Source organism: Macaca fascicularis, chromosome 3 (genome assembly GCF_037993035.2).
Source record: "Macaca fascicularis isolate 582-1 chromosome 3, T2T-MFA8v1.1".
Classification (NCBI taxonomy): domain Eukaryota; kingdom Metazoa; phylum Chordata; class Mammalia; order Primates; family Cercopithecidae; genus Macaca; species Macaca fascicularis.
In genome coordinates this window covers 144,114,807-144,139,910 of record NC_088377.1, presented here as the reverse complement: position 1 = coordinate 144,139,910, position 25,104 = coordinate 144,114,807, and the positions used below count along the sequence as shown (strand labels likewise).

At 41.7% G+C, this 25,104-nt stretch overlaps 2 protein-coding genes across 19 annotated transcripts in view; one reads left to right on the top strand and one right to left on the bottom strand.

Annotated features, from left to right (window-relative positions):
* The window catches only part of CCDC146 (coiled-coil domain containing 146), a 245,750-nt gene extending 229,999 nt beyond the window's left edge, over positions 1-15,751 (top strand). Inside the window, exon 19 of the mRNA XM_045387553.2 lies at positions 15,584-15,751. Within this exon, the coding sequence (XP_045243488.1) occupies positions 15,584-15,679 (96 nt within the window). The 3' untranslated portion in view covers positions 15,680-15,751. The remainder of the gene's footprint in view (positions 1-15,583) is intronic.
* GSAP (gamma-secretase activating protein) overlaps positions 1-25,104 on the bottom strand; it is a 104,947-nt gene that overhangs the window by 25,412 nt on the left and 54,431 nt on the right. For 17 of the 18 annotated variants that reach the window (XR_012432746.1, XR_012432747.1, XR_012432749.1 and 14 more), the window contains 7 exons: positions 24,270-24,347; positions 22,538-22,615; positions 16,752-16,844; positions 16,405-16,622; positions 14,461-14,530; positions 13,836-13,918; positions 10,746-10,799 (listed from right to left, as the gene is read on the bottom strand). Coding sequence is in view for 14 of the 18 variants with exons in the window: in XM_045387560.2 (XP_045243495.2) it covers positions 10,746-10,799; positions 13,836-13,918; positions 14,461-14,530; positions 16,405-16,622; positions 16,752-16,844; positions 22,538-22,615; positions 24,270-24,347 (674 nt within the window). In the remaining 4 variants the exon portion in view is untranslated. Of the gene's footprint in view, positions 1-7,852; positions 7,946-10,745; positions 10,800-13,835; positions 13,919-14,460; positions 14,531-16,404; positions 16,623-16,751; positions 16,845-22,537; positions 22,616-24,269; positions 24,348-25,104 lie in introns of all 18 variants that reach the window. The other variant, XM_074035698.1, reaches the window with a different exon arrangement.

Genomic DNA, 25,104 nt, shown 5'->3' with positions numbered 1-25,104 from the left:
CTTCGTGTTTTGTTTGTGAGGTGGAGTCTTGCTCTGTCACCCAGGCTGGAGTGCAGTGGCGTGATCCTGGCTCACTGCAACCTCCACCTCCCAGGTTCAAGGAATTCTCTTGCCTCAGCCTCCCAAGTACTGGGGGTTACAGGCGTGCACCACCATACTCTGCTAATTTTTATATTTTCTATAGAGACAGGGTTTCACCATGTTGGCCAGGCTGGTCTCGAACTCCTGGCCTCAAGTGATCCACCCACCTCGGCCTCCCAAAGTGCTGGGATTACAGGTGTGAGCCAGCGCACTCAGCCTAAAACAGTTTAACACCAGTGAAAAAGCAGATAAGTCTCTGAATGAAGAGCAGCCCAGGTATAAACTACTCTTCTCCCAGTTGCTCAGGGACATCAGACGACTGATAGACATTGGCAGTAACACCCTCACATCTGAGTGGCCATAAGTAGAAAGGAGCAATAAGTTTTTGTCCTTCCCAGTCTCCGAGTCAGGTAATCAACAATCTCTAACAAGTGACTAAATACAGATGTCCAACTTAAAGACTGTGGTAAAAATATCCCATTTCTCCATTTGTATCATGCTCATCTTTATACTTATATTTATTTTCCAGTTTTAAAAACTCATACATGCTTCCTGTGGTTGAATAGTTTTAATGGTTTTTCTTCTCATAAAATGAAGGGCAGGCCAAGTGTGGTGGCTCATGTGTGTAATCCCAGCACTTTGTGAGGCTGAGGTGGGATGATCCCTCGAGGCCAGGAATTTGAGATCAGCCCCAGCAACATACTAAGACCCTGTCTCCACAGGAAAAAAAAAAAAAAAAATTAGCCAGGCTTGGTGGCGTGTGCCTGTGGTCCCAACTACTTGGGAGTCTGATGTGGGAGGACTGCTTATGCCCAGGAAGTCAAGGCTGCAGTGAGCCACTATGGCACCACTGCACTCCAGCCTGGGTGACAGAGGGAGACCCTATCTCAATCAATCAATCAATCAATCAATCAATCAATCAAAATTTTTAAAAAATAAAAATAAAATCAAGGGCAATTTTTAGCCTTTTATGAAAGTTGCCGTTTCCCTAGAGCAATCCATAGTTTACAAAGGGATAAAATCATTCTTAGGAAGGACACTGTTAATGACATTCCTTTTAAGGCAAGCACCTTGTTTCAATATATTTCCTGTTTAGTGTTTTTAAATGACACCAGTCATTTTTAAAATGACTTTGAGAACTATTTATAAGATAAGGAAGTCCTTTGTCTCTCTAAGGAAGATTTTCTGATTTAACTGGTTTATCCTGCCCAAGATGTTCATATAGGTCTTAGTCTGTTACAGCAGCTACACCAAAATACTATAAACCAGATGGCTTATCAGCAAATTTATTTCTCACAGTTCTTCAGACTGGAGTGCCCAAAATCAGGTTGTGGTCAGATGTGGTGTCTGATAAGGGCCCACTTCCTAGACCTCCATGTGTTCACTGTAACCTCATGTGGCGGGAGGGCAAGTTGGCTCTGTAGGGTCTCTTCTATGAGGGTACTAATTGCAATTGCCAGGGCTCTGCCCTCATGAACTAATGACCTCCCAAAGGCACAATGTTGATAAGGTTGTAGTAAAACTGGTAAACTCATAAATCCCTTGTAAATGTAAATTAGCCCTTGTCAGGCCTCTGAGCCCAAGCTAAGCCATCATATCCCCTGTGACCTACAGTATACATCCAGATGGCCTAAAGGAAGTGAAGAATCACAAAAGAAGTGAAAATGGCCAGTTCCTGCCTGAACTGATGACATTCTACCATTGTGATTTGTTCCTACCCCACCTTAACTGAGCGATTAACCTTGTGAAATTCCTTCTCCTGGCTCAGAAGCTCCCCTACTGAGCACCTTGTGACCCCTGCCCCTACCTGAAAGAGAACCCCCTTTGACTGTAATTTTCCACTACCCACCCAAATCCTATAAAATGGCCCCACCCCTACCTCCCTTCGCAGACTCTCTTCGGACTCAGCCCGCCTTCACCCAGGTGATTAAAAAGCTTTATTGCTCACACAAAGCCTGTTTGGTGGTCTCTTCACACAGACGCAAGTGACATTTGGTACCAAAGACCTGGAACAGGAGGACTCCTTCGGGAGACCGGTCCCCTGTCCTCGCCCTCACTTCCGTGAGGAGATCCACCTATGACCTCAGGTCCTCAGACCGACCAGCCCAAGGAACATCTCACCACTTTCAAATCGGGTGGGCGGTCTTTTCACTCTCTTCTCCAGCCTCTCTTGCTACCCGTCAATCTCCCTGTCCTTCCAATTCCAGTTCTTTTTCCTCTGAAGTAGAGACAAAGGAGACACATATTATCTGTGGACCCAAAACTCCGGTGTCAGTCACAGACTCTGGAAGACAGTCTTCCCTTGGTGTTTTAATCACTGCAGGGAGGCCTGCCTGATTATTCACTCACACTCCATTGGTGTCTGATCACCATGGGGACACCTGCCCACATTCACCCAGGCTTGGTGGCATGTGCCTGTGGTCCTGGGGTCATTCACCCACATTCCCTTGGTGGCAAGTCAATTACAGGGACACTTGCTTTGGCTGCTCACCCACATTGCAGCCCAGGGCTGCTCACTACACCCCACTTCTCTCTGTGTCTCTACCCTCTCTTTTATCTGGGCTTGCCTCCTTCACTATAGCAACCTTTCACCCTCCATTCCCTCTTCTTCTCCCTCAGCCTGTGTTCTCAAAGACTTAAAACCTCTTCAACTCTCACCTGACCTAAAACCTAAGCACCTTATTTTCTTCTGCAACACTGTTTGGCCCCAGTACAAACTCAATAATGGTTCTAAATAGCCAGAAAACAGCACTTTTGATTCCTCCATTTTACAAGACCTGGATGATTTTTGTCGAAAAATGGGCAAATGGGTCTGAGGTACCTGACGTCCAGGCATTCTTTTACACATTGGTCCCTCCCTAGTCTCTGCTCCCACGCGACTCATTCCAAATCTGTCTTCTTTCTCTCTTGTCTGTTCCTTCAGTCTCCACCCCAAGCTCTGAGTCCTCTGAATCCTCCTTTTCTGCAGACCCATCTGACCTCTCCCCTCCTCCCCAGGCTGCTCCTCGTGAGGCCAAGCCAGGTCCCAATTCTTCTTCAGCCTCCACTCCCCCACCCTATAATCCTTTTATCACCTCCCCTCCTCACACCTGGTCTGGCTTACAGTTTCCTTCCGCGACTAGCCCTCCCCTACCTGCCCAACAATTTCCTCTTAAAGAGGTGGCGGGAGCTAAAGGCACAGTCAAGGTTAATGCTCCTTTTTATTTATCCAACCTCTCCCAAATCAGTTAGCATTTAGGCTCTTTTTCATCAAATATAAAAACCCAGCCCAGTTCATGGTCCATTTGGCAACAACCCTTAGACGCTTTACCGCCCTAGACCCAGAAGGGCCAGAAGGCTGTCTTATTTTCAATATGCATTTTATTACCCAATCCGCTCCTGACATTACATAAAGCTCCAAAAATCAGATTCCAGCCCTCAAACCCCACAACAGGACTTAATTAACCTCACCTTCAAAGTGTACAATAATAGAGTAGAGGCAGTCAAGTAGCAACATATTTCTGAGTTGCAATTCCTTGCCTCCACTGTGAGAGAAACCCCAGCCACATCTCCAGCACACAAGAACTTCAAAATGCCTAAGCCGCAGCGGTCAAGCATTACTTCAGGACCTCCTCCCCCAGGATCTTACTTCAGTGCCGGAAATCTGGCCACTGGGCCAAGGAATGCCCACAGCCCAGGATTCCTCCTAAGCTGTGTCCCATCTGTGCGGGACCCCACTGGAAATCAGACTGTCCAACTCGCCTGGCAGCCACTCCCGGAGCCCCTGGAACTCTGACCCAAGGCTGACTCATTCCCAGATCTTCTCAGCTTAGCAGCTGAAGACTGATGCTGCCCGATTGCCTCAGAAGCTTCCTGGACCATCACAGATGCTTTCAGTAACTCTTACAGTGGAAGGTAAGCCTGTCCCCTTCTTAATCAATACAGAGGCTACCCACTCCACATTACCTTCTTTCCAAGGGCATATTTCCCTTGCCTCCATAACTGTTGTGGGTATTGACAGCCAGGCTTCAAAACCCCTTAAAACTCCCCGACTCTGGTGCCAACTTGGACAATATTCTTGTATGCACTCCTTTTTAGTTATCCCCACCTGCCCAGTTCCCTGATTAGGTCAAGACATTTTAACTAAATTATCCGCTTCCCTGACTATTCCTAGGCTATAGTCACACCTCATTGCCGCCTTTTCCCCAGTTCAAAGCCTCCTTCACATTCTCTCCTTATATCTCCCCACCTCAATCCACAAGTATAGGATACCTCTACTCCCTCCTTGGTGACAGATCACGCACCCCTTACCATCCTATTAAAACCTAATTACCCTTACCCTGCTCAATGCCAATATCCCATTCCTCAGCACACTTTAAAAGGATTAAAGCCTGTTATCACTCACCTGTTACAGCATGGCCTTTTAAAGCCTATAAACTCTCCTTACAATTCCCCCATTTTGCCTGTCCCAAAAACAGACAAGCCTTATAGGTTAGTTCAGGATCTGCACCTATCAACCAAATTGTTTTGCCTATCCACCCCATGGTGCCAAACCCATATACTCTCCTATCCTCAATACCTCTCTCCACAACCCATTATTCTATTCTAAATAAACCTAGTTGACCCCATAGATCCTAAATCCTTTCCCCACTTCCCTTTCCATTCCTTAAAAAACAGCTCCCACACTAGCTCTCCCTAACTCATCACTCCCTTTTCATTACACACAGCTGAAGTGCAGGGCTGTGTGGTAGGAGTTCTTACACAAGAGCCAGGACAGCACCCTGTAGCTTTTCTGTCCAAACGACTTGATCTTACTATTTTAGCCTAGCCTTCATGTCTGCATGCGGCAGCTGCCGCTGCTTTAACACTTTTAGAGGCCCTCAAAATCACAAACTATGTGCTCAACTCACTCTCTACAATTCTCATAACTTCCAAAATCTATTTTCTTCCTCACACCTGATGCATATACTTTCTGCCCCCCTTCCACTACCTCTCAGCAAGCCAAACTCATTGCCTTAACTCCAGCCCTCACTCTTGCAAAAGGATTACATGTCAATATTTATACGACTCTAAATATGCCTTCCATATCCTCACCACCATGCTGTTATATGGGCAAAAAGAGGTTTCCTCACTATGCAAGGGTCCTCCATCATTAATGCCTCTTTAATAAAAACTCTTCTCAAGGCCACTTTACTTCCAAAGGAAGCTGGAGTCATTCCCTGCAAAGGCCATCAAAATGTGTCAGATCCCATCACTCAAGGCAACGCTTATGCTGATAAGGTAGCTAAAGCAGCAGCTAGTGTTCCAACTTCTGTCCCTCACTGCCAGTTTTCCTCCTTCTCATCGGTCACTTCCACCTACTTCCCCACTGAAACTTCCACCTATCAATCTCTTCCCACACAAGGCAAATGGTTCTTAGACCAAGGAAAATATCTCCTTCCAGCCTCACAGGCCCATTCTATTCTGTCGTCATTTCATAACCTCTTCCATGTAGGTTACAAGCCACTAGCCCATCTCTTAGAACCTCTCATTTCCTTTCCATCATGGAAATCTATTCTCAAGGAAATCACTTCTCAGTGTTCCATCTGCTATTCTACTACTCCTCAGGGATTGTTCAGGCCCCCTCCCTTCCCTATACATTCAAGCTCAGGGATTTGCCCCTGCCCAGGACTGGAAAATCAATTTTACTCACATGCCCCAAGTCAGGAAACTTAAATACCTCTTGGTCTGGGTAGACACATTCACTGGATGGGTAGAGGCCTTTCCCACAGGGTCTAAGAAGGCCACCACAGTCATTTCTTCCCTTCTGTCAGACATAATTCCTCAGTTTGGCCTTCCCACCTCTATACAGTCCAATAATGGACAGGCCTTTACTAGTCAAATCACCCAAGCAGTTTCTCAGGCTCTTGGTATTCAGTGGAACCTTCAGACCCCTATCATTCTCAATCTGCAGGAAAGGTAAAATGGACCAATGGTCTTAAAAAAAACACACCTTACCAAGTTCAGCCACCAACTTAAAAAGGACTGAACAATACTTTTCCCACTTGCCCTTCTCAGAATTCAGGCCTGTCCTCGGGATGCTACGGGGTACAGCCCATTTGAGCTCCTGTATGGATGCTCTGTTTTATTAGGGCCCAGTATCATTCCAGACACCAGCCCAACTTGAACTGCACCCCAAAAACTTGTCATCCCTACTATGTTCTGTCTAGTCATACTCCTATTCACTGTTCTCTACTACTCATAAATGTCCTGCTCTTGTTTACACTGCCGGTTTACACTATTTCTCCAAGTCATCACAGCTAATATCTCCTCATGCTATCCCCAAACCACCACTCTTAACTCCCTTTTAGAGTGGATAGATGATCTTTGCTGACAGGGTACACTCCAATACTTTCACTCTGATGAAGTCCTATTCTTTACCTTTATATTCATTCTTATTCTTGTTCCTGTTCTTATGCCACCCTCTTCCTCCCCCCAGCTATGTCCACCACACTACCAATCTCACTCACTCTCTCCTAGCCATTTCTAATCCATTTTTAACAAATAATTGCTGGCTTTGCATTTCTCTTTCCTCCAAAATCTCTGAGGCCTCAACTTACTCACTGCAAAAAAAAAAAAAAAAAAAAAAGACTCTATATTTTTAAATGAAAAGTGTTGTTTTTACCTAAATCAATCTGGCCTGGTATATGACAACATAAAAAAACTCAAGGATAGAGCCTAAACTTGCCAACCAAGCAAGTAATTACATTGAACCCCCTTGGGTCCTCTCTAATTGGATGTCCTCCCAATTTAGTCCTTTAGTATCTGTTTTTCTCATTCTCTTATTCGGACCTTGTGTTTAGTTTCTCAATTCATCCAAAACCATATCCAGGCCATCACCAATCATTCTATACAACAAATGCTCCTTCTAACAACCCCACAATATCACCCCTTACCACAAAATCTTCCTTCAGCTTAATCTCTCCCACTCTAGATTCCCATGCCTCCCCTAATCCTGCTCAGGCCTCTGAATATCAGGCCTCTGAACCCAAGCTAAGCCATCATATCCCCTGTGACCTGCACGTACACATCCAGATGGCCTGAAGCAAGTGAAGAATCACAAAAGAAGTGAAAATGGCTGGTTCCTGCCTTAACTGATGACATTCCACCATTGTGATATGTTTCTTCCCCACCTTAACTGAGTGATTAACCTTGTGAAATTCCTTCTTCTGGCTCAGTAGCTCCCCGGCTGAGCACCTTTTGACCCCTGCCCGAAAGAGAACAACCCCCTTTGACTGTAATTTTCCACTACCCACCCAAATCCTATAAAATGGCCCCACCCCTATCTCCCTTTGCTGACTCTCTTTTCAGACTCAGCCCACCTGCACCCAGGTGATTAAAAAGCTTTATTGTTCACACAAAGCCTGTTTGGTGGTCTCTTCACACGGACGCGTGTGACATCCCTTTCACTGAATATCAATTTATCATAAGAATCAAATGCTATAAAAATCGTCATAGCCTTTCACCCAATATTACTTCTGGGCTCTTAACCTTAGGGGAATAGATCAAAAGAAAAACTATATGTATAAAAATATTCACTTTGGGAGGCCAAGGTGGGCAGATCACCTGAGGTCAGGAGTTCAAGCCCAGCCTGACCAACATGGTGAAACCCCACCTCTACTAAAAATACAAAAATTATCTGGGCATGGTGGTGCACGCCTGTAATCTCAGCTACTCAGGAGACTGAGTAGAACAAAACAGAAGAACAATTGAGTTAAGGCACTGCAACCCAGCAGGGCATGGTGGCTCATACCTGTAATACCAACACTTTGGGAGGCCGAGTTGGGAGGATGGCTTTAGCCTAGGAGTTCGAAACTAGCTTGGACAACATAGTAATTCCTTGTCTCTACAAAAAAAAAAAAAAAGTTTTAATTAACCAGACATGATGACATGCACATGTAGTTCTAGCTACTCAGGAGGCTGAAGGAGGAGGACTGCTTGAGCCCAGGAGTTCAAGGTTGCAGTGAGCTATGACTGTGTCACTGCACTCTAGCCTGGGTAACAGAGTGAGACCCTACCTCAAAATAAAACATGACATACTTATTGTGGTGTTTTGTATGTATTAATTTTCATCCACCCACCCCTGGTTCATAATGCCCATAGCCTTTGTTACAGCCTACTGTTATAATATTGGGTGTTTTAGGCTTCGGAACCAGGACTAGTCTCAGGAAACTCTCTCTCCTGCTTTCCTTTCACCTGCCCTAAGGCAGGACTCTCCCCCCACCACCACTCCCCACCACCACCCCCGCCCCACCCCCCTACCTTTCTGATTGTGGATCTTAAGACCCTCCCCTAAGAGGGCCCCACCTTATACCCTGGAGGAAAGGAATGCTTCCATAAAAATCCCAGAGGACTGGGTTGGGGAAGTTTCCCCATAGCTGAACAGGTGGAGGTTCCTGGAGGGTGGTGAGTCCAACAAGGGCCTGGAAGCTCCACGCCCCTTCCTCCAGACCTTACTCTATGCATCTCTTCATCTGTATCCTTTGCAATATCCTTTATAATAGGCCACTAAACATGTTTCCCTGAGTTCTGTGAGCCACCCCAGCTAATTAACCAAACCTAAAGAGGTTTCGTGGGAACCCCAACTTGAAGACAGTTGGGCAGAAGTTCCAGAGGCCTGGACTTGCACCTGGTATCTGAGGGTATGGAAGGTAGTCTTGGGGACTATGCCCCCCAACCTGTGGGATCTGACACTGTCTCTGGGTAGGTAGCGTCAGAACTGAATTAGAGGACACCCAGCTGCTGTCTGCTGCTTGGTGCGTGAGGAAAGAATTCCCACACATTTGGTAACAGAAGTGTTTTTCTGTGTTGATTATTGTTGCAGTGCGAGAGAGAGAAAACACAGTTTGGACAGAGTTTTTCCTCACACACTTATTAATTTAAAATAATAAAAATAAAAAGACACTGCCATCCAGTGGAATCCTATACAGTCATTAGAAATTATAATAAGTTTACATAGCAACATGAAAAAATGTTTACAATAACATAATTTCTAAAATTTATCTAATATCTCTAGATCACAATTACTACTGGGTAAAATATGCATACCTATAACAAAAGCCAAGAGGAAATGGGGGAGAAGAGACAGTTGATACATTAGGCACTATAGAATTGTGGATGATATTTCTTTCAAAATTTTTCTTCACTGGTTTGTTGTCCATTAAAAAAATTATGGTCTGGCATGGTGGTTCACACCTATAATCCTAGCACTCTGACAGGCTAAGGCAGGAGGATGACTTGAGGCCAGTAGATTGAGATCAGCCTGGCAACATAGCAAGATCCCATCTCTCCAAAAAAATAAGAAAAAATAAGAAACTGGATGGGTGTGGTGACTCATGACTATAGTCCAACTACTCAGGAGGCTGAGATGGAAGGATTGCTTGAGCCCAGGAATTAGAGATTTTAGTGAGCTATGATCATGCCACTGCACTCCAGCCTGGGCAACAAAAGGAGACCCCATCTCTAAAAATAAAATAAAAACACATTATGGATTTGGTAAGACTAGTGGAAAGGGCAGAAACAATAAACAATAAATAAAATGAAAGGGTGGAATCTTTTAAAACACCTTTTAAACTATTAACAAAACCTTTCTTTTCTCTTCATCTTCACGTGTTAGTAGGACTTCACAGCAGTCCCATGCTTTTGCCTGGAAACACAGATCATCAGTCTATTTTTAAGGGATTCTTCTTAAGACCAAAACCTAGAACCACTAACCTGGGCCCCGATCTGCGCTCTCTCGCCCGCAGTGAATCACTGTGACCTCAAATGCCACAGCCTTCCCCCAGCTGCCCAGGCCTAGCTTGCCCTTCACAGATACAAAAGAATCAAATGGAAATAAAAGGCATCAGCACCCGGAGCTCCCTGCTGCCAGAAGTTGAGATTTCCCAGTCTACATCAAGCTATGATTAACAGGAGGCAATGCCAAATGCCAAAAACAACAAAGGAGCTTCAAGGAAACTGCACTAAAATACTCCCCCTAGTTTTAACGACATACATATTATTTTCTACTCACTGCACCCCATTCTCATATGGTACTCCGAAACTATTCTGAAGCCACCAGGTTGCAGAAAGACACTAACAGCTACAGCTTAATGTTCAGAGGTTGATGGAGACCACGTAGTGGGCCAATACAGATCACTCTTGAGAAACAAAAAAGCTGTTTTTAGAACCAGAAGGAAATTAGATAATCCTAGCCCGCATTACTTAATGGTTTTAAGACTGGAAATTCTGTGTGTGTGTGTGTGTGTGTGTGTGTGTGTGTGTGCGCGCGCGCGCACTCATTTTGAGGGAGTAATAGTTGTGCAAATAAAGTAAAAGCAGCTACCAGCCTCTCTAAAGATCATCTACCAGACCTCCCTAGTACAGCCTGGCCTGAGGCACAGTTTTGGAAGGTTTAAGTTGAGCACCGTAATTCTCTTCTATCTTCAGGAAACTTCCTTCTTCAAAGAGCATTCCTGAGAATTGCCATACTATCATACTCAGTGATCACTCAACCATGTAGGAAGGATTCTCCAGAAAACCCACCCTAGTGCCTCGCCCTCCCCGCCCCAGCCAATTTGCAATCCCTTTTGGAACCACCATAATACTCAGGCAGCAGAGCTTTAATCATGTGTCTGTACTTTCGTTTCTTGCTCTAAGGGACCTACCTTCATAAAAGGCAATGCAATGTCTTCTGTCACAAGAGTTATTCCAGGAATTTCCTATAGTGGGGAAAAAAACACACACACCGCTGCTCAGTGTATGAGCTACCACTAGCTCAAGCTTTCAGGGAGTGTTTTCTGCACAGAAAGAAGCTAAGGGCAGCTTCCAGTTTCTAACCTCTACTTTAAATAAACCTTGGAGCACATAAATAACAGTGAATATAGCCTAGCCTATCTCTTGCCTCCAGAAGGAACGTATTCTTTAAAGTCACAATTATAATAGTTGACAGGGTCTCTAAACGAAAGGAAAAGACAATTACAAAGAAATAGAGAGCAAATAGGGTATTTTTATACATTTCTATTAAAGAACAAATGAGGCAAATTATGTTTGCACCAAATGTAATGATAAAGAGGAAATGTTTCATTATCAATACTCCTTCCTCTCTTCTTTCACTTAACTGTATTATAGTTGGCCCCTACCTCACTAGAAGGAACCAAGACTAACGGAATTCTTGCATGACTTGGCTGGATAATTGTTCTGTACCTCATTGTCCTCTGTAATTTCAGAGGTAAGAGCTCCCCATAAAAAAGTTTCTGCAGCAGCCAGGTGCAGTGGCTCGCACCTGTAATCCCAGAACTTTGGGAGGCCAAGGCTGGCAGATCACTTTAGATCAGGAGTTGGAGACCAGCCTGGCCAACATGGTGAAACCCCGTCTCTACTAAAAAACAAAAAAATTAGCCAGGCATGGTGGCGGGTGCCTGTATTTCCAGCAACTCAGGAGGCTGAGGCAGGAGAATCACTTGAGCCTGGGAGGTGGAGGTTGCAATGAGCTGAGATTGTGCCATTGCACTCCAGCCTGGATGACAGAGCAAGACTCCATCTCTAAAGAAAAAAAAAAGTTTGTGCAGCGCTATCATCATGGCAAATCTGAAAAGTGAACAATTCATTTCAAGAAGGGCAAATGATAGCATTCTGCTAACTAGTGAGCGTTAAAACAGAAATTTAATGAAATGATAAACTTTCAAGATTGCCCTTTATTCACTATTACTTTGAAAAGTGTATCTGTATGTTAATTATGTAAGTAGCCTCTCATCTGGTCAAATCAGCTTCCATTTCCTTAAAAAAAGTAGGTAAGTATATAAGAAAATATTTTACGAGATGTAATGTAGAAATAAAAATTGATATTTGTCTAGAATTTAAATGACCGAGATTTTACTGATACAGAATATTCCTGTAAAAAAAGGGTATCACAGTGACAGAGAAATACATTTTCAGAACATACAAACAACTAAGTTCTTCATTGTGACAGTTGAAAGCTGTGATAAGAATCTATTGTGAGCTTCATTTATCACTACAGAGGATACCTCAAAAAAAAACATTAAAATTTCATTACGGTTTTAGGTTATAAATGGCATTTTTAAAAGAGGTATAGTTGTTTGCAAAACATAATTCAGGATTATCTATTTGTAAGGGCATCATATTTTCTATTATCTTAAAAAATCCAAGTCAGTTGTCTCCTACAAAAGTGTGAAGTCCATGTTTTCTCCTGTGGCAGCTTTTTATTAAGGTTGTAGCATTAAGAACATTTGCAGATTAGAGAAAAATAAATGATTTACATCATAGCTAATGATAAGCATAGACTCATAGCTTTTTCAAGATTAGAAGAGATCTTTAAGGTAACCTAGTCCAATCACAAGAAGTTTAAAGCAACATGGCAAACTCCAAGATTAGTTCAGTACAGGGAGGTTATAACCACAGGTTTCTTTATATCGCTCTTCTTGTGGGACTTACTGATGTCACCCTGTGCGTGTCCACAATAGCTGCTCCGCCCTACACAATCTTGAGAAGTGCAAAAGAGAAGCGTTACCCTCAAGGTGATATTCTCACACCACATCCAGTTAACACGTGGCTCAGTCTTTTAACACAACCCTGGGAACCAGTGGTCCCAACTGCCTCCTGGACACTTTGAACACAGGACATAACAGTGGGGGGTTGGTAAGGGAGGGAGCGGAGATGTGCATTTCCTGACTCCAGGGTGGTGTAACCTGCAGACTTCCTGTCGTATGACCACAGGGTCTGCATGTCTATTCACATGTGTTCCGAAAGAAAAAAGTGGGCACCTAGAGCGGGAACAAGCTCAGGCCTTTCCCTTAAATTCTAAGGTGAGGCATAAAAATCTAATAACTATGACAGTAAAAGACAAAGAAAAGGCCTTTAGGAAAGTACTGCCACTGTGCATACCAAAACTTTGGAAAGTAATCAAACACACTTGATACATCTTTTTTAAGGACTATACTTAGACAGGGTCTAAACATAAAGTGTCACCATTTATCCTAGTACATCTTTTCCTATGACTGTGTTAAATTTGACTTATTTTTCTAAATACCTTTTTGATATAAACTTCTGCCTCAAAAGCAAGCATGTAGTTCTAATATCTAAATAAGAAACAAGAGGCAGAACTTTTTCAGGCACAGCCTATGCATGGTTTTCACTTGCTGGGCCAGCAAAGCTCTGTCTACTGTACCATATTCAAGAGAAAATGAGCAGTGTTTTAGCTCAACACATCCTAATTTAAAAGGAGGGAGTCTGAACCGACAGGGAGAAAAAGTCAGTTGGGGTGAGTGTGCCTAAGATTGCTGACTTTTACTGATCCTGAAGCTCTAGAGTTATTACAGATTTTTTAATGGGGCAGGAAAAAGAGGTCATGAAGGTCCTTATCTACCAAGTATAATAGCAGCAATGCACCCATTCCTCACTTACATAAACCTAGTACATATCGTAATCCACTCTAGTCACTTAGAAAATAAAAATACCATGATAGAGGTTTAGTTCTGCCTGGTAACAGGAAGAATAATAAATACCCTGTTTACCTGCTCCTTCGGTTTTACTGTTTTTATACAAATACTTTTGGCCAATAGCAGGGATTCGCTATTACTTTTCTGCCAAAAAAAGAAAAAAAAAAAACAACTCGGTTCTTTATCAGTCAAAACAGTAGTGAAATCACGACCCTGATGACTATAAGAGGGGTGTCCAACAACTGACCCACAACTGGGAATTGATTTTATTTGCACACAGCATACACAGTGTTAACTTACTGTATTCCAAGTGAGCACTGAGGAATGTGGCAATAGTTTGTCCATGTTACTTGTCTCTGAATATACACTCCAATATGAAGAAGCTGAGTAGATTTTTTTTAAATGGGGGAAAAAAGATGTGGTTTAATAAGATGATGACAGCATTGTAATTCAACCAAAACAAGCAAACCAACAAAGTTTTCATTGTCTTATCCCTCATCCTCAAAATGGTAACCATTATGATTTTATCTACTGACTAAAATTTTCAGGTTCTGCTTTTTACAATGAGAACAATAACTTAGTACTATATCTACCCAAATGACATTATGTCACTTCATACGAAACCAGCCAACAAAAAACTGGGCTAAGAAAGTTACATCTTACTGGAAAAAAAAATCACTAATAAGGTTATAGAATCAAGATCCTATCTTGTATCTCATCAATCTCTGTACAGCCATAGCTTCTTAGAAAACCACAAGAGAATGAAATTTAATTAGCTGCTGACTCCGATAGAGTTTTTTTCTTTTTTTTAATGTGCTCCTAAGCAGCATTTGGACAGGTTGAGGCATTCATTATCAACTTACTGCTTTCCCTCAAGCAAAAAGGTCAAGTATTCAACTTAAGGTGCAATATCAGCAACACTTACCAATTATAAATTCCTGAATGAGGTCAAATGAATGGCAGGCAGAGACATTCTCAGAAATCCATTGAATAATCTTTAAAAAGTCATACAAAACTCTGTTGGTATTTAAATCTGCTCTCTGCCTCCACTACCAAAGAAGTACAAATATACATGAAGCTTTTGCATTCTATACCTATTTTAGAATTGCCTAAGAATATACTCACTTCTACACTATCTTCAAGATACATAATGCAATTCTGGGTAGGTAAAACAGCATATTATAAGTGAGATCCTTTTCATACATCTTTTAAATAAATCTCCTTGGCTGGGAACCAAATAAACGTTCTTCAACCTAACGTTTGCGCAAGAATAGGTCATGTTATAGCAAAGCACCAGTGGAAAGAGCTGTGGGATCCAGGAAAAAAAGCAAAACAAAACCACTAGGCTTGGAGGCAGCAGAGCTGGGTGTGAATTCCAGCTGGGTCCTCAGTGTGAATACGGACATACCAGTTAACCTTTGTGAGCATCACTGTACTGTCTTTCGAGGAGGGATAATTCTTGCTCTACCATCAACTCTCTCATCTCCATAATCATCCTCACCTGCTGGAGGAATGTTTGCCATCTCAGCACTGACAGATAATATAAGACACACCTAGCTATGGTGCACACTTGCACTTCTGCTCCTACCAGTAAGCTGTTTTATTCAAAACCTGTTTATGCTATTGTACTTATTTTCAAAATTAGGTAATACAATATTACTACAGATAAGTAAAATGTGGATGCAGAGAGTGTCATTGGGTCAGTAAAAGTTGAATGTTTTGGAAAGAGTCAAAGGCATGTCTCTAAAACACTAGAAAACTAGGTTCAGGGGAAACAACTAAAAAGATTGGGTAAAAAAATGCCTGGTATACACAGATTGCTTTGTAAGGGTCTTTAAATCACTATATCCTTAGACATAAAAATTTTTAAAAAGTAACAAGAAGTTAGAGGTAACTCATTACTAGTGCTTTTATGCAAGAAAAATGATGTTGCACTTCAATTAGCAGATGCACGAAGAAAGGCTTGAGTCAAAGCATAGGTGAATAATGTACATTTTAATGTTTTACGTTAAAATAAAATGTCTAATGTCTCTTTTTTTTTTTTGTAGTTAACCAGCCACTCATTGATCTTAACTACATCTGATAAGGAGATTTCTCTGACTTCACAGGATAGCTGTAAAATAACACAGAAAGTGTGTGGATAAACTTAATAAACTCTAATGTGAAATACAAATGTAAGCTATTTTTATTATAAATGTAATAAATAATCTGCCACAGATTTTAGTCCTTTTGATAATTATAGATCAAATACAGACCAGGAAAAAAAGTAGATATTTAAGAAGCACATTATTTATGGAGCTCTTCATTGAAATGTTACTGACACAGCTAAACATTTATTCCCAATATGGAAAAGGGAGTACCCAAAAGAACAGAGACACCCTGAGTCTGAGACCTGGTAGGGATCCATAAAAAAGCAACACAAAAGACGATGATGTCAGCAGAAAGGCCATACACCTCAATTAATTGTAACTAAATAAAATTAACTCCTGACCATTTTCTTTCTTTTTTTTTTTTTGAGACAGAGTTTCGTTCTTGTCGCCCAGGCTGGAGTGCAATGGCGCGATCTCGGCTCACTGCAACCTCCACCTCCCAGGTTCAAGCAATTCTCCTGCCTCAGCCTCCCAAGTAGCTGGGATTACAGGCATGCACCACCATGCCTGGCTAATTTTGTATTTTTAGTAGAGAGAGGGTTTCTCCATGTTGAGGCTGGTCTCGAACTCCTGACCTCAGGTGATCCGCCCGCCTCAGCCTCCCAAAGTGCTGGGATTACAGGCATGAGCCACTGCGCCCGGTGACCATTTTCAACCACAAAATAAATAGGCTCAGTGTCGTCTATCTGTACATTTTAAAACATGAGCTATCTTCTCACCTGGCCTTCCAGGAACCGCGTGCCTTGACCACAGTAGAGCGCACAGTGCAACGCGGCCATCTTCTCACAGTCTAAGCGGGTGTTCTGCAGAAGCTGTAATAAAGATGACTGGCTGAGCAGTGCTCTATAGAGCTTTCCAGAACAACAATCCAGTACCAGGGACCCTGACAATGACTGTAAAGGGCAATGAGGTAGCATATCAATCATTTCATTATTTCCTGGCCAAAAAAAAAAAAAAAAAAAGTAGATCAGCAAACAAAAGAACCTCCTTTCACCCAAACATAAATTATTAAAGTCAAAACAAACTCAAATAGGCCATCTCTACAAGAGAAAAACTATAACCGTACCTGTCAGAAAAAGACTGTGGCAGATCAGGTCTGGATGTTGAACATTAAGTAGGTGGAAGAAATGACCAGGTAAGTAAACAGCCACATAATAGTCTATAGAAGAGAAAGATTTACATCATCTACATGTGGTAAGAGCTGCACAGGTACAGAACGTCACATTATCCCTGCCTTTCTCTGAATATTTCAAAAGGCAAAAGTTTTACCAATTTAATAAGCTATCTAATGACAGTCCTTTTTTTTTTTTTTTTTTTTTTTTTTTTGAGGCAGAGTCTCGCTGTGTCGCCCAGGCTGGAGTGCAGTGACCGGATCTCGGCTCATTGCAAGTTCCGCCTCCTGGGTTTATGCCATTCTCCTGCCTCAGCCTCCCAAGTAGCTGGGACTATTTTTGTATTTTTTTTTTAGAGACGGGGTTTCACCGTGTTAGCCAGGATGGTCTTGATCTCCTGACCTCGTGATCTGCCCGTCTCAGCCTCCCAAAGTGCTGGGATTACAGGCTTGAGCCACCGCGCCCGGCCTTTTTATTTTATTTTTTTTTTTTGAGACAGAGTCTCACTCTGTCACCCAGGCTGGAGTTGCGGTGGCGTGATGTCGGCCCACTGCAGCCTCAAACTCCTGGGCTCAAGTGATCCTCCCCACCTCAGCCTCCCAAGTAGCTGGGACTACAGGCCTGTGCCCCCAACACCCCACTAATATTTTCTATTTTTATAGAGATGGAGTCTCACCATATTGCCCAGGCTGGTCTTGATCCTGGGCTCAAGCAACCCTCCTGCTTCAGCCTCCCAGAGTGCTGGGATTACAGGCATGAGCTACCACGACCAGCCACATTTCTCTTACTAGGTAAACCTCATTTATTTCTATCTTCGGCTAATTTTCTTCAGATATTTAGCCATGGTTATCTTAATTTATACCTGCAGTTTTGTTTCTAAGTGATTTGTGGCTTTATGTGAATCTAAATGACCTCAGAGCAAATTAGAATAAAAAATATCAAGCAACATGAATTATTCCTTAATCTGGTAGGCTGGAAATAGCTTATATTGGGAATTTTCTTCATAATTTCTGCCAGTTTGGGGAAGCTCTAAAATTTTGTTGCCCATGTTCGTCCACTGATCATCATCAGCAGCAGCAGCAGCAGGAGCATTTTGTTTAGAAAACCTTTAAATCAATATTCATCAGAACAATCTCTGCAGACACACTGACACTTTGTGAAGTACTAATTTATTTCCTTGCATATCAAGCTGACTAGAATTCACACCTTCGATCCCTGCACTAGATATTTTTGTACCAAGAACATTTGTACTCAGATGGAGACAAGGTATAAAAAAATAGGTTTCTGGAGAATGGAAGGGTGGAAGTAGCCCTTGCCAATACTTTTTCTAGGATCTTAAAAAACAGAAATTCACACAGTAGTAATTTTATATAGATGGAACATTTAGATTATAAGTGAGCCAGCTAGACTCCTTTTCCTGAGAAGTGAAGGAACACATGCTAATCATTTGCATAGAAGGCGTTCTGTGGAAAGGAAAGAGGATATAGAACTCAAACCAGTTGACTTAGAAGTGTCCTTTCAGTCAACGTGGATTAAATGATGCTAAAGCGCCTAGCACAAATGGTGGCAATCATCTTATTATGGCAACACTTTACCAGCAAAAACACAAACAAGAATATAGTGGGACATAATGAAAAGGTATCGGCATCAAATGACCTAGTTACCTCCCAGCTGTACCACTTAACTAGTTAATTAGGATGGCACTATATCCGTGGGGAGGTGGCATTTGAAAATATATGACCCTGATTTGGGTTGCCACATCACTGAGGCAGGGAGAGGGAGATTCCTATTTGGCATTTGGTGAGTGGGCTCCAGTGATGGATGTTCAGTCCCTCAATGAGCAGGGAATTATTGTCTCACCAAAAGGGTCAGTAGTATCTGTGGTAGGCTGAATGATGGCTCCTGAAGATATGCACGTGCTAATCCCCAGAACCTGTGAATAGGGTAAAAGAGACCTTGCAGATGTGACTAGGATCTCGAGATGGGGAGACTATCCTGGAATATCCAGGTAGACACAGGTAGGCACAAAAATCCTTATGAGATGGAGATTTGACTAGAGAAGAGAAGACGACCATACGATGAGAAAAGTAGTTGGAATGAAGGGGCCACAAGCCAAGAAATACTAGCCTCTAGTCAGGGGTGTCCAATCTTTTGACTTCCCTGGGCCACACTGGGGAGAAGAACTGCCTTGGGTCACACATAAAATACACTAATGACAACTGATAAGCTAAAAAAAATTAAAAATTAAAATCTCAAAAACAATGTTTTAAGAAAGTTTACAGATCTGTGTTGGGCCACATTCAAGCCATACTGGGTTATGTGCAGCCCATGGACCAAGGGTTGGACAAGCTTGCACTAGAGGCTGGAGGGAGGACGCAAGGAACAAATTCTTCCCTGGAGCCTCCAGAAGGCACCAGTCCTGCCCACACTTTGGTTTAGCCCCTTCAAGACTCATTTCGAACTTCCAACTTTACAGAACTTTAAGAGAACGTCTGTGGTGTCTGAAACTCTCAAGCCTGTAATCCCAGCACTTTGGGAGGCTGAGACGGGCGGATCACGAGGTCAGGAGATCGAGACCATCCTGGCTAACACGGTGAAACCCCGTCTCTACTAAAAATACAAAAAAAATAAGCCGGGCGAGGTGGCGGGCGCCTGTAGTCCCAGCTGCTCAGGAGGCTGAGGCAGGAGAATTGCGCGAACCCAGGAGGTGGAGCTTGCAGTGAGCGGAGATCCGGCCACTGCACTCCAGCCTGGGTGACAGAGCGAGACTCCGTCTCAAAAAAAATAAAATAAAATAAAAAATAAAAAATAAAAAATTTGTTACAGCAACAATAAACGAATACAGGATATGCTAACTAGCCCGATTTGATCATTCCACAATGTATACAGGTATCAAAACACCACATTGTACTCCATAAATATATACAATTACTATTTGTCAGTTAAAAACAAAATAAGGTAGGGTATTATTTTTATTGGCTGGGCACGGTGGCTCATGCCTGTAATCCCAGCACTTTGGGAGGCTGAGGCAGGTGGATCACTTGAGGTCAGGAGTTCAAGACCAGCCTGGATAGCCTGGCAAAACCCCATCTCTAGGAAAAATACAAAAAATTAGCTGGGCATGGTGGCATGTGCCTGTAATCCCAGCTACTCAGGAGGCTGAGGAGGGAGGATAGTTTGAGCCCAGAAGCCAGAGGTTGAAGTGAGCCAAGATCATACCACTGTACTCCAGCCTGGGAAACACAGCAAGATCCTGTCTCAAACAAACAAACAAAAAGTTTGCTAGGAAGATTTGATGAAAGAACTCTGTATCAATTTATTATATTTTATTTGCTGACTTTTCTAATAAAGATCTTATATGGAGAAGAAAAGGTACCACACATAAGCAGAAGCTATATGTACACTCATACGCCACATGTAAAATGGACACTTTAATTCTTATAATTTCAAGAAAATAATTTAATCACCTATATTTAGTTAAAACTTTAATGTTTGAAAACATTTAGACTAAAGTTTTACATTTTTAAAAATATATCAAAAATGCTATAAGATAAAAATCAAATTCTATGAATAAATATGTTTAAATTAAGTACTCTAGGATTGTAACACTGACAACACTAATTATCTTTTCTAGTTTGGGCAGTTATGTTGCATACCATGTGGGTGACTGATGGGATCATTTCACTTCATTTTCTCTCAGTTTATTCTGGATTGCATTAGAGAAAAATACTAAAACAACACCTCTAAACAAAATACTTGATAAAGTTTTAGTTGAAATAAAATGCTAAGAAAACAAAATAACAAAATGTTTAAAGAAACTATTAATAGGCCAAGCGCACTGGCTCACACCTGTAATCCCAGCACTTTGGGAGACCGAGGCTGGTGGATCACGAGGTCAGGAGTTCAAGACCAGCCTGGCCAAGATGGTGAAACCCTGTCTCTACTAAAAATACAAAATAATTAGCCAGGCATGGTGGCGCACACCTGTAATCCCAGCTACTTGGGAAGCTGAGGCAGAGAATTGCTTGAACCCGGGAGGCAGAGGTTGCAGTGAGCCGAAATCGTGCCACTGCACCCCACCCTGGGCAACAGAACAAGACTCCATCTCAAAAAAAAAAAAAAAACTAAGAATAATCTAGGGTCCCTGATAAAAGACACTGAAGTAAGCCTGAGCACAGAGCTCACTCCTTCTGAGCCTCAGTTTCGTTATCTGTAAAATAGGGATAATATCACCAATCAGAATTGCTGTAGGGAACAAGATAACAACTAAAATACTTAACATATAGTACTCATTAAATAAATAGTAGCTCCTTACTTATAAATATATCTTTCTTATATAGAAGTGTTTGGGGTTCATGGAAAATTTCAAAAAGTTATTCTTTAATATTTTCATCAATATTAGCCCATTTTAATAGGGTGACAGTCCAGGGAAATTGCATGTAGTTAGTAGCCAAAAATATATTACTCAAAAAAAACAATATTGTTGTCATAAAAATTACCTGTAGAGCAGTTTTAAACTGGGTTATGATTTTGTGCCTATAAAACGTGCTTAAGAAGGAAAGACAACATGTGAAAAATAGCCTATTTTTACAAGCTTGTATTTCTGGCCTCTCCACATGCTGAAGACCACAGATTAAATCTTGCCTGCCCTTTGCAAGTCATTCCCAGGGGTGAAAAAAGGAAAGATACCTTTGCCCTCCCAAAGTGCTGTTTTCTTAGTGGAAAGTTTCCCACATCACTCTTGAGATGGGATGCTGATAAAGCATTGCTGATAAGAATCAAGTCCCAGACCCAGGAAACCTTCTATAATATTTATCTCTCTCATCACAGGAAGCAGTAGAACCAGGCTTCCCTAAGGCAATTTCCCACAAATTCAGAGATCATGTTTAAAATTTGCCCACACTGGCCCACTCAGCGTAAGTATCCAACCTCATCAATAGTAGCATTCAAAATAAAAATCACTTTGCTCAGTTTCCTCACATTGCACTCTCCCAAACATGCGTCATGACAGTAGACGGACTGTGGAATAGGGATGGAAAAAGATATCAAAGAATTACATGCTCTAAACCTGAAGCTCCTTTTTTAAAGGAAATGTTCCATATGCCATGTTCCATATGCAAGCAAGTAAAGCATTACTTAGTCTTGTGCTAAACTTTGTGCCCCACATCCTAACTGGCATGGAAAAGCAGCTTTCAGGCGGGAGGTACAACAAACCCTTGCTTTATTTTCTTCATTATACTCAGGTTGCCTTCACCATATTTACTCAGTGAAAACAACTCAAGCTGATCCATAAATCATTAATGGGACTTGGAAGCTTTTCAAGATTAGCAACAGGAAATAGACAATTTCCCAGGGGCCCCTGTCCTCTCTATAATCAAGGGATAATATGATGCATTATTTCTCATGGGCTATTTGGGAATATCTCATACAAGTCATCATTTTTATGCTAACAAATGGCTTTTTAGGCTGCTACCAAAAAACATAAGAAAGCTCACAGCCTAGGTTCTCTAAAAAGGGAAGATACATCCCCCAACCCTTTCAAGCCAAAGGCTAAGGAGTTGAGAGGGAGGGGTGTGTTCCAGAGAAAATCTTCTCTTGTCAGACTTCAAGTGGGTCATTGACTGTCATCACAATCCAAGTCTCAAAGAGGCATGAGAAATGGGATAGTATAGAAGGCTGAGGTATATCATGCCCAGGAAGAAGTGTTCAGAGCAGGGAGTGTGATCTCTCCATCACTCACCAAGGTTGAGAAAAGTAATGCCCTTTGTCACGTGTGAGCCAACATTCTCAAGAGAAGTAGTGAAGGTCTTGCTGTGTCCTGCAAAGAGAGAACAAGAAGCCAGAGAATGTTAAACAAAGAACTGGAACTCCACCCAAGGCAGTGACTATGTAACACACTAAATTTTCAGTGACCTGAAACTGGTAAGTGGGCATCTTCAGACTTCTAGATTTCATGGTTCTCCTCATTCTCCAAAACCCAGCACTGAAGGCGGATAATCTGAGGGCAGTCACACTCCAGTAGTTGTTCTAGGCTTATTATAATCTTAGACCATGACAGGTGGATTGTTCAGGGAGGGGAGGATCTGAAGGAAATTTACTTAAAGATCCAAGAGATAGAGATGACCACATGGCTCATTGGCCCTCATTCCTCAAGGCTCACTGCCACACACATGCAGTCATTAAGACCCTCTGAGACTTCTCCAAATCACTTACAAATCCCACTTTTAGGTAGGAAGGGAATTAGTTGAGCTAACAACCTCAGTATATTGGCCTTTCCTCTCTACTTTCTAACTCTTAATCTTCAGAAAAGTTTTATTTACTGGCTTTGATCAATAGATTAACGATTAGAAAAATGCATGAAAATTTTCCACAAAAATCTCAAACTTATACGACTTAAGTATGAATAGTATATATGTCTAGTTCTGAAGTTACTTTAGTTTTTCCATTAAGTTCTTAAACTTTTTTACCTTGATCTCTAACCTAAGGAGGTAATATTAGGTCCATCTATAGAATAAGCAGCTCTGGTGTGGCTTGGCATAATTTTTTTAAATATTGGAAAAATTTTCATCTTTAAAAAACTTTAAATACACCCATACTATATACTGCACAAATACTCATTTTAAGGAACTAAACAAGCAAAACAATTACTCCTTAGTTCAAACTAAAAACTATTACAGGGCACACTGTGATCAACTACAGAACCAGGAGAAAACAGGCATTTGACTGCTGCTTCCTAGACTGTTTATCAATATCTTGGGCCATAGATGTGTGCAATGGAATAAATGTATCTTAGATCTAAAACCTGTTGAGGTCTGAGATCATGGATGCTTTTAACTAAAACCCTATGTAACTCTGTAAGTTAAATCTACAGATACTTTCCAATTAGCAATAACTAAAAAGCAAATAAACACACTTTGGGTAAATACCTCCCTCAGGATTGGTCCACAAGCTTAGAAAAATATATAGGCCAGGATAAAAATATACAATATATAAAAATAACTAGCTAACTTGATATTCACCATTGGCAACTTTCTTCAGGAAATATATATCCTGTAAGTATACAGATATAGAATGAACTAATAAAAATTGATTCAATGGTAATCTCAGCCGGGCATGGTAGCTCACACCTATAATTCCCACACTTTGGGAAGCTGAGGCGGGTGGATCGCTTGAGCTCAGAAGTTCAAGACTACCCTGGGCAACATGGTGAAACCCCATCTCTAAAAAAATACACAAATTAGCTAGGCATGATGGAACACGCCTGTAGTCCCAGCTACTTGGTGGGCTGAGGAGGAAGGATCACCTGAGACCATGAGGTTGAAGCTGCAGTGAGCAGTATTCATGCCACCGCATGTGACAAAGGGAGACCCTGTCTCCAAAAAATTACTAATAACACTGTTAAGAGCTATCTAATTTGCTACTATTTGGAAAAAGTTATCATGTAAAAGTAACAAAGAAGACATGAAAAGTACCTTTATGAATGTAAAACACTGAATATGTGATTTGTTCCCAAGAGGCACACTTCGGGCTGTAACATACACACAAACTTCCTAGAAGAAAGTATAGTAGAGTTTAATCTATGTCATAAAGTTTCCTAAACCACTTAAACTTACTTCTATTCCTTTAGATGTCCTGCCTCATCTTACCTCACAGATTATTCCCAAGTCCTAGAAGTGGTCTATTAACAAGTTGCTAAGAAATTTCAAAGCAGTAATTTTTTAGCGCACACTATAAGCAATGTATTGTGGCAGGCTATTGAAGGATAGGAAAATGAACACAGATATACTCCTGCATATGAAATCATGGGGTTCTAGACAGTTTCCAAAGCCTCATGAGATTCTCCTAATATGCATGCATTGTCCTTCCTTATCTAGTTTGTCACCTTCTAATTATTACTAACAGCTATGAACACCAGTTTATCAAAAACTGTGTTCATTTCACAGAAAGTTTCCAGTCTCTCGTTTATCTTGATTGAAAAGTGTGATCTATCTTATGGGTCAGTAAAAACAAATGTGGCATATGAGTCCATATCCATCCATAATTGAGTCACTGAAGGCATTGGCCCAAGGCCAAAGGAGAGCTCTTAGTATAGAACGGCCTTTCCAGGTAAGTCTTGACCCCCTTCACTTACCCCATCACTCCAGAACACCCTCAGCTTTCCCCACCTCTCTCAATGTGTGAAACTGTACATTATCTCTAGCAGCTGCTGCTGTATGGACTAATGTCCATCAGTGACCGACATACAAATGAGGACAATATGCTTAAACACATATGTCTATTCTAATGTATTTATTTGATTAACTGAAA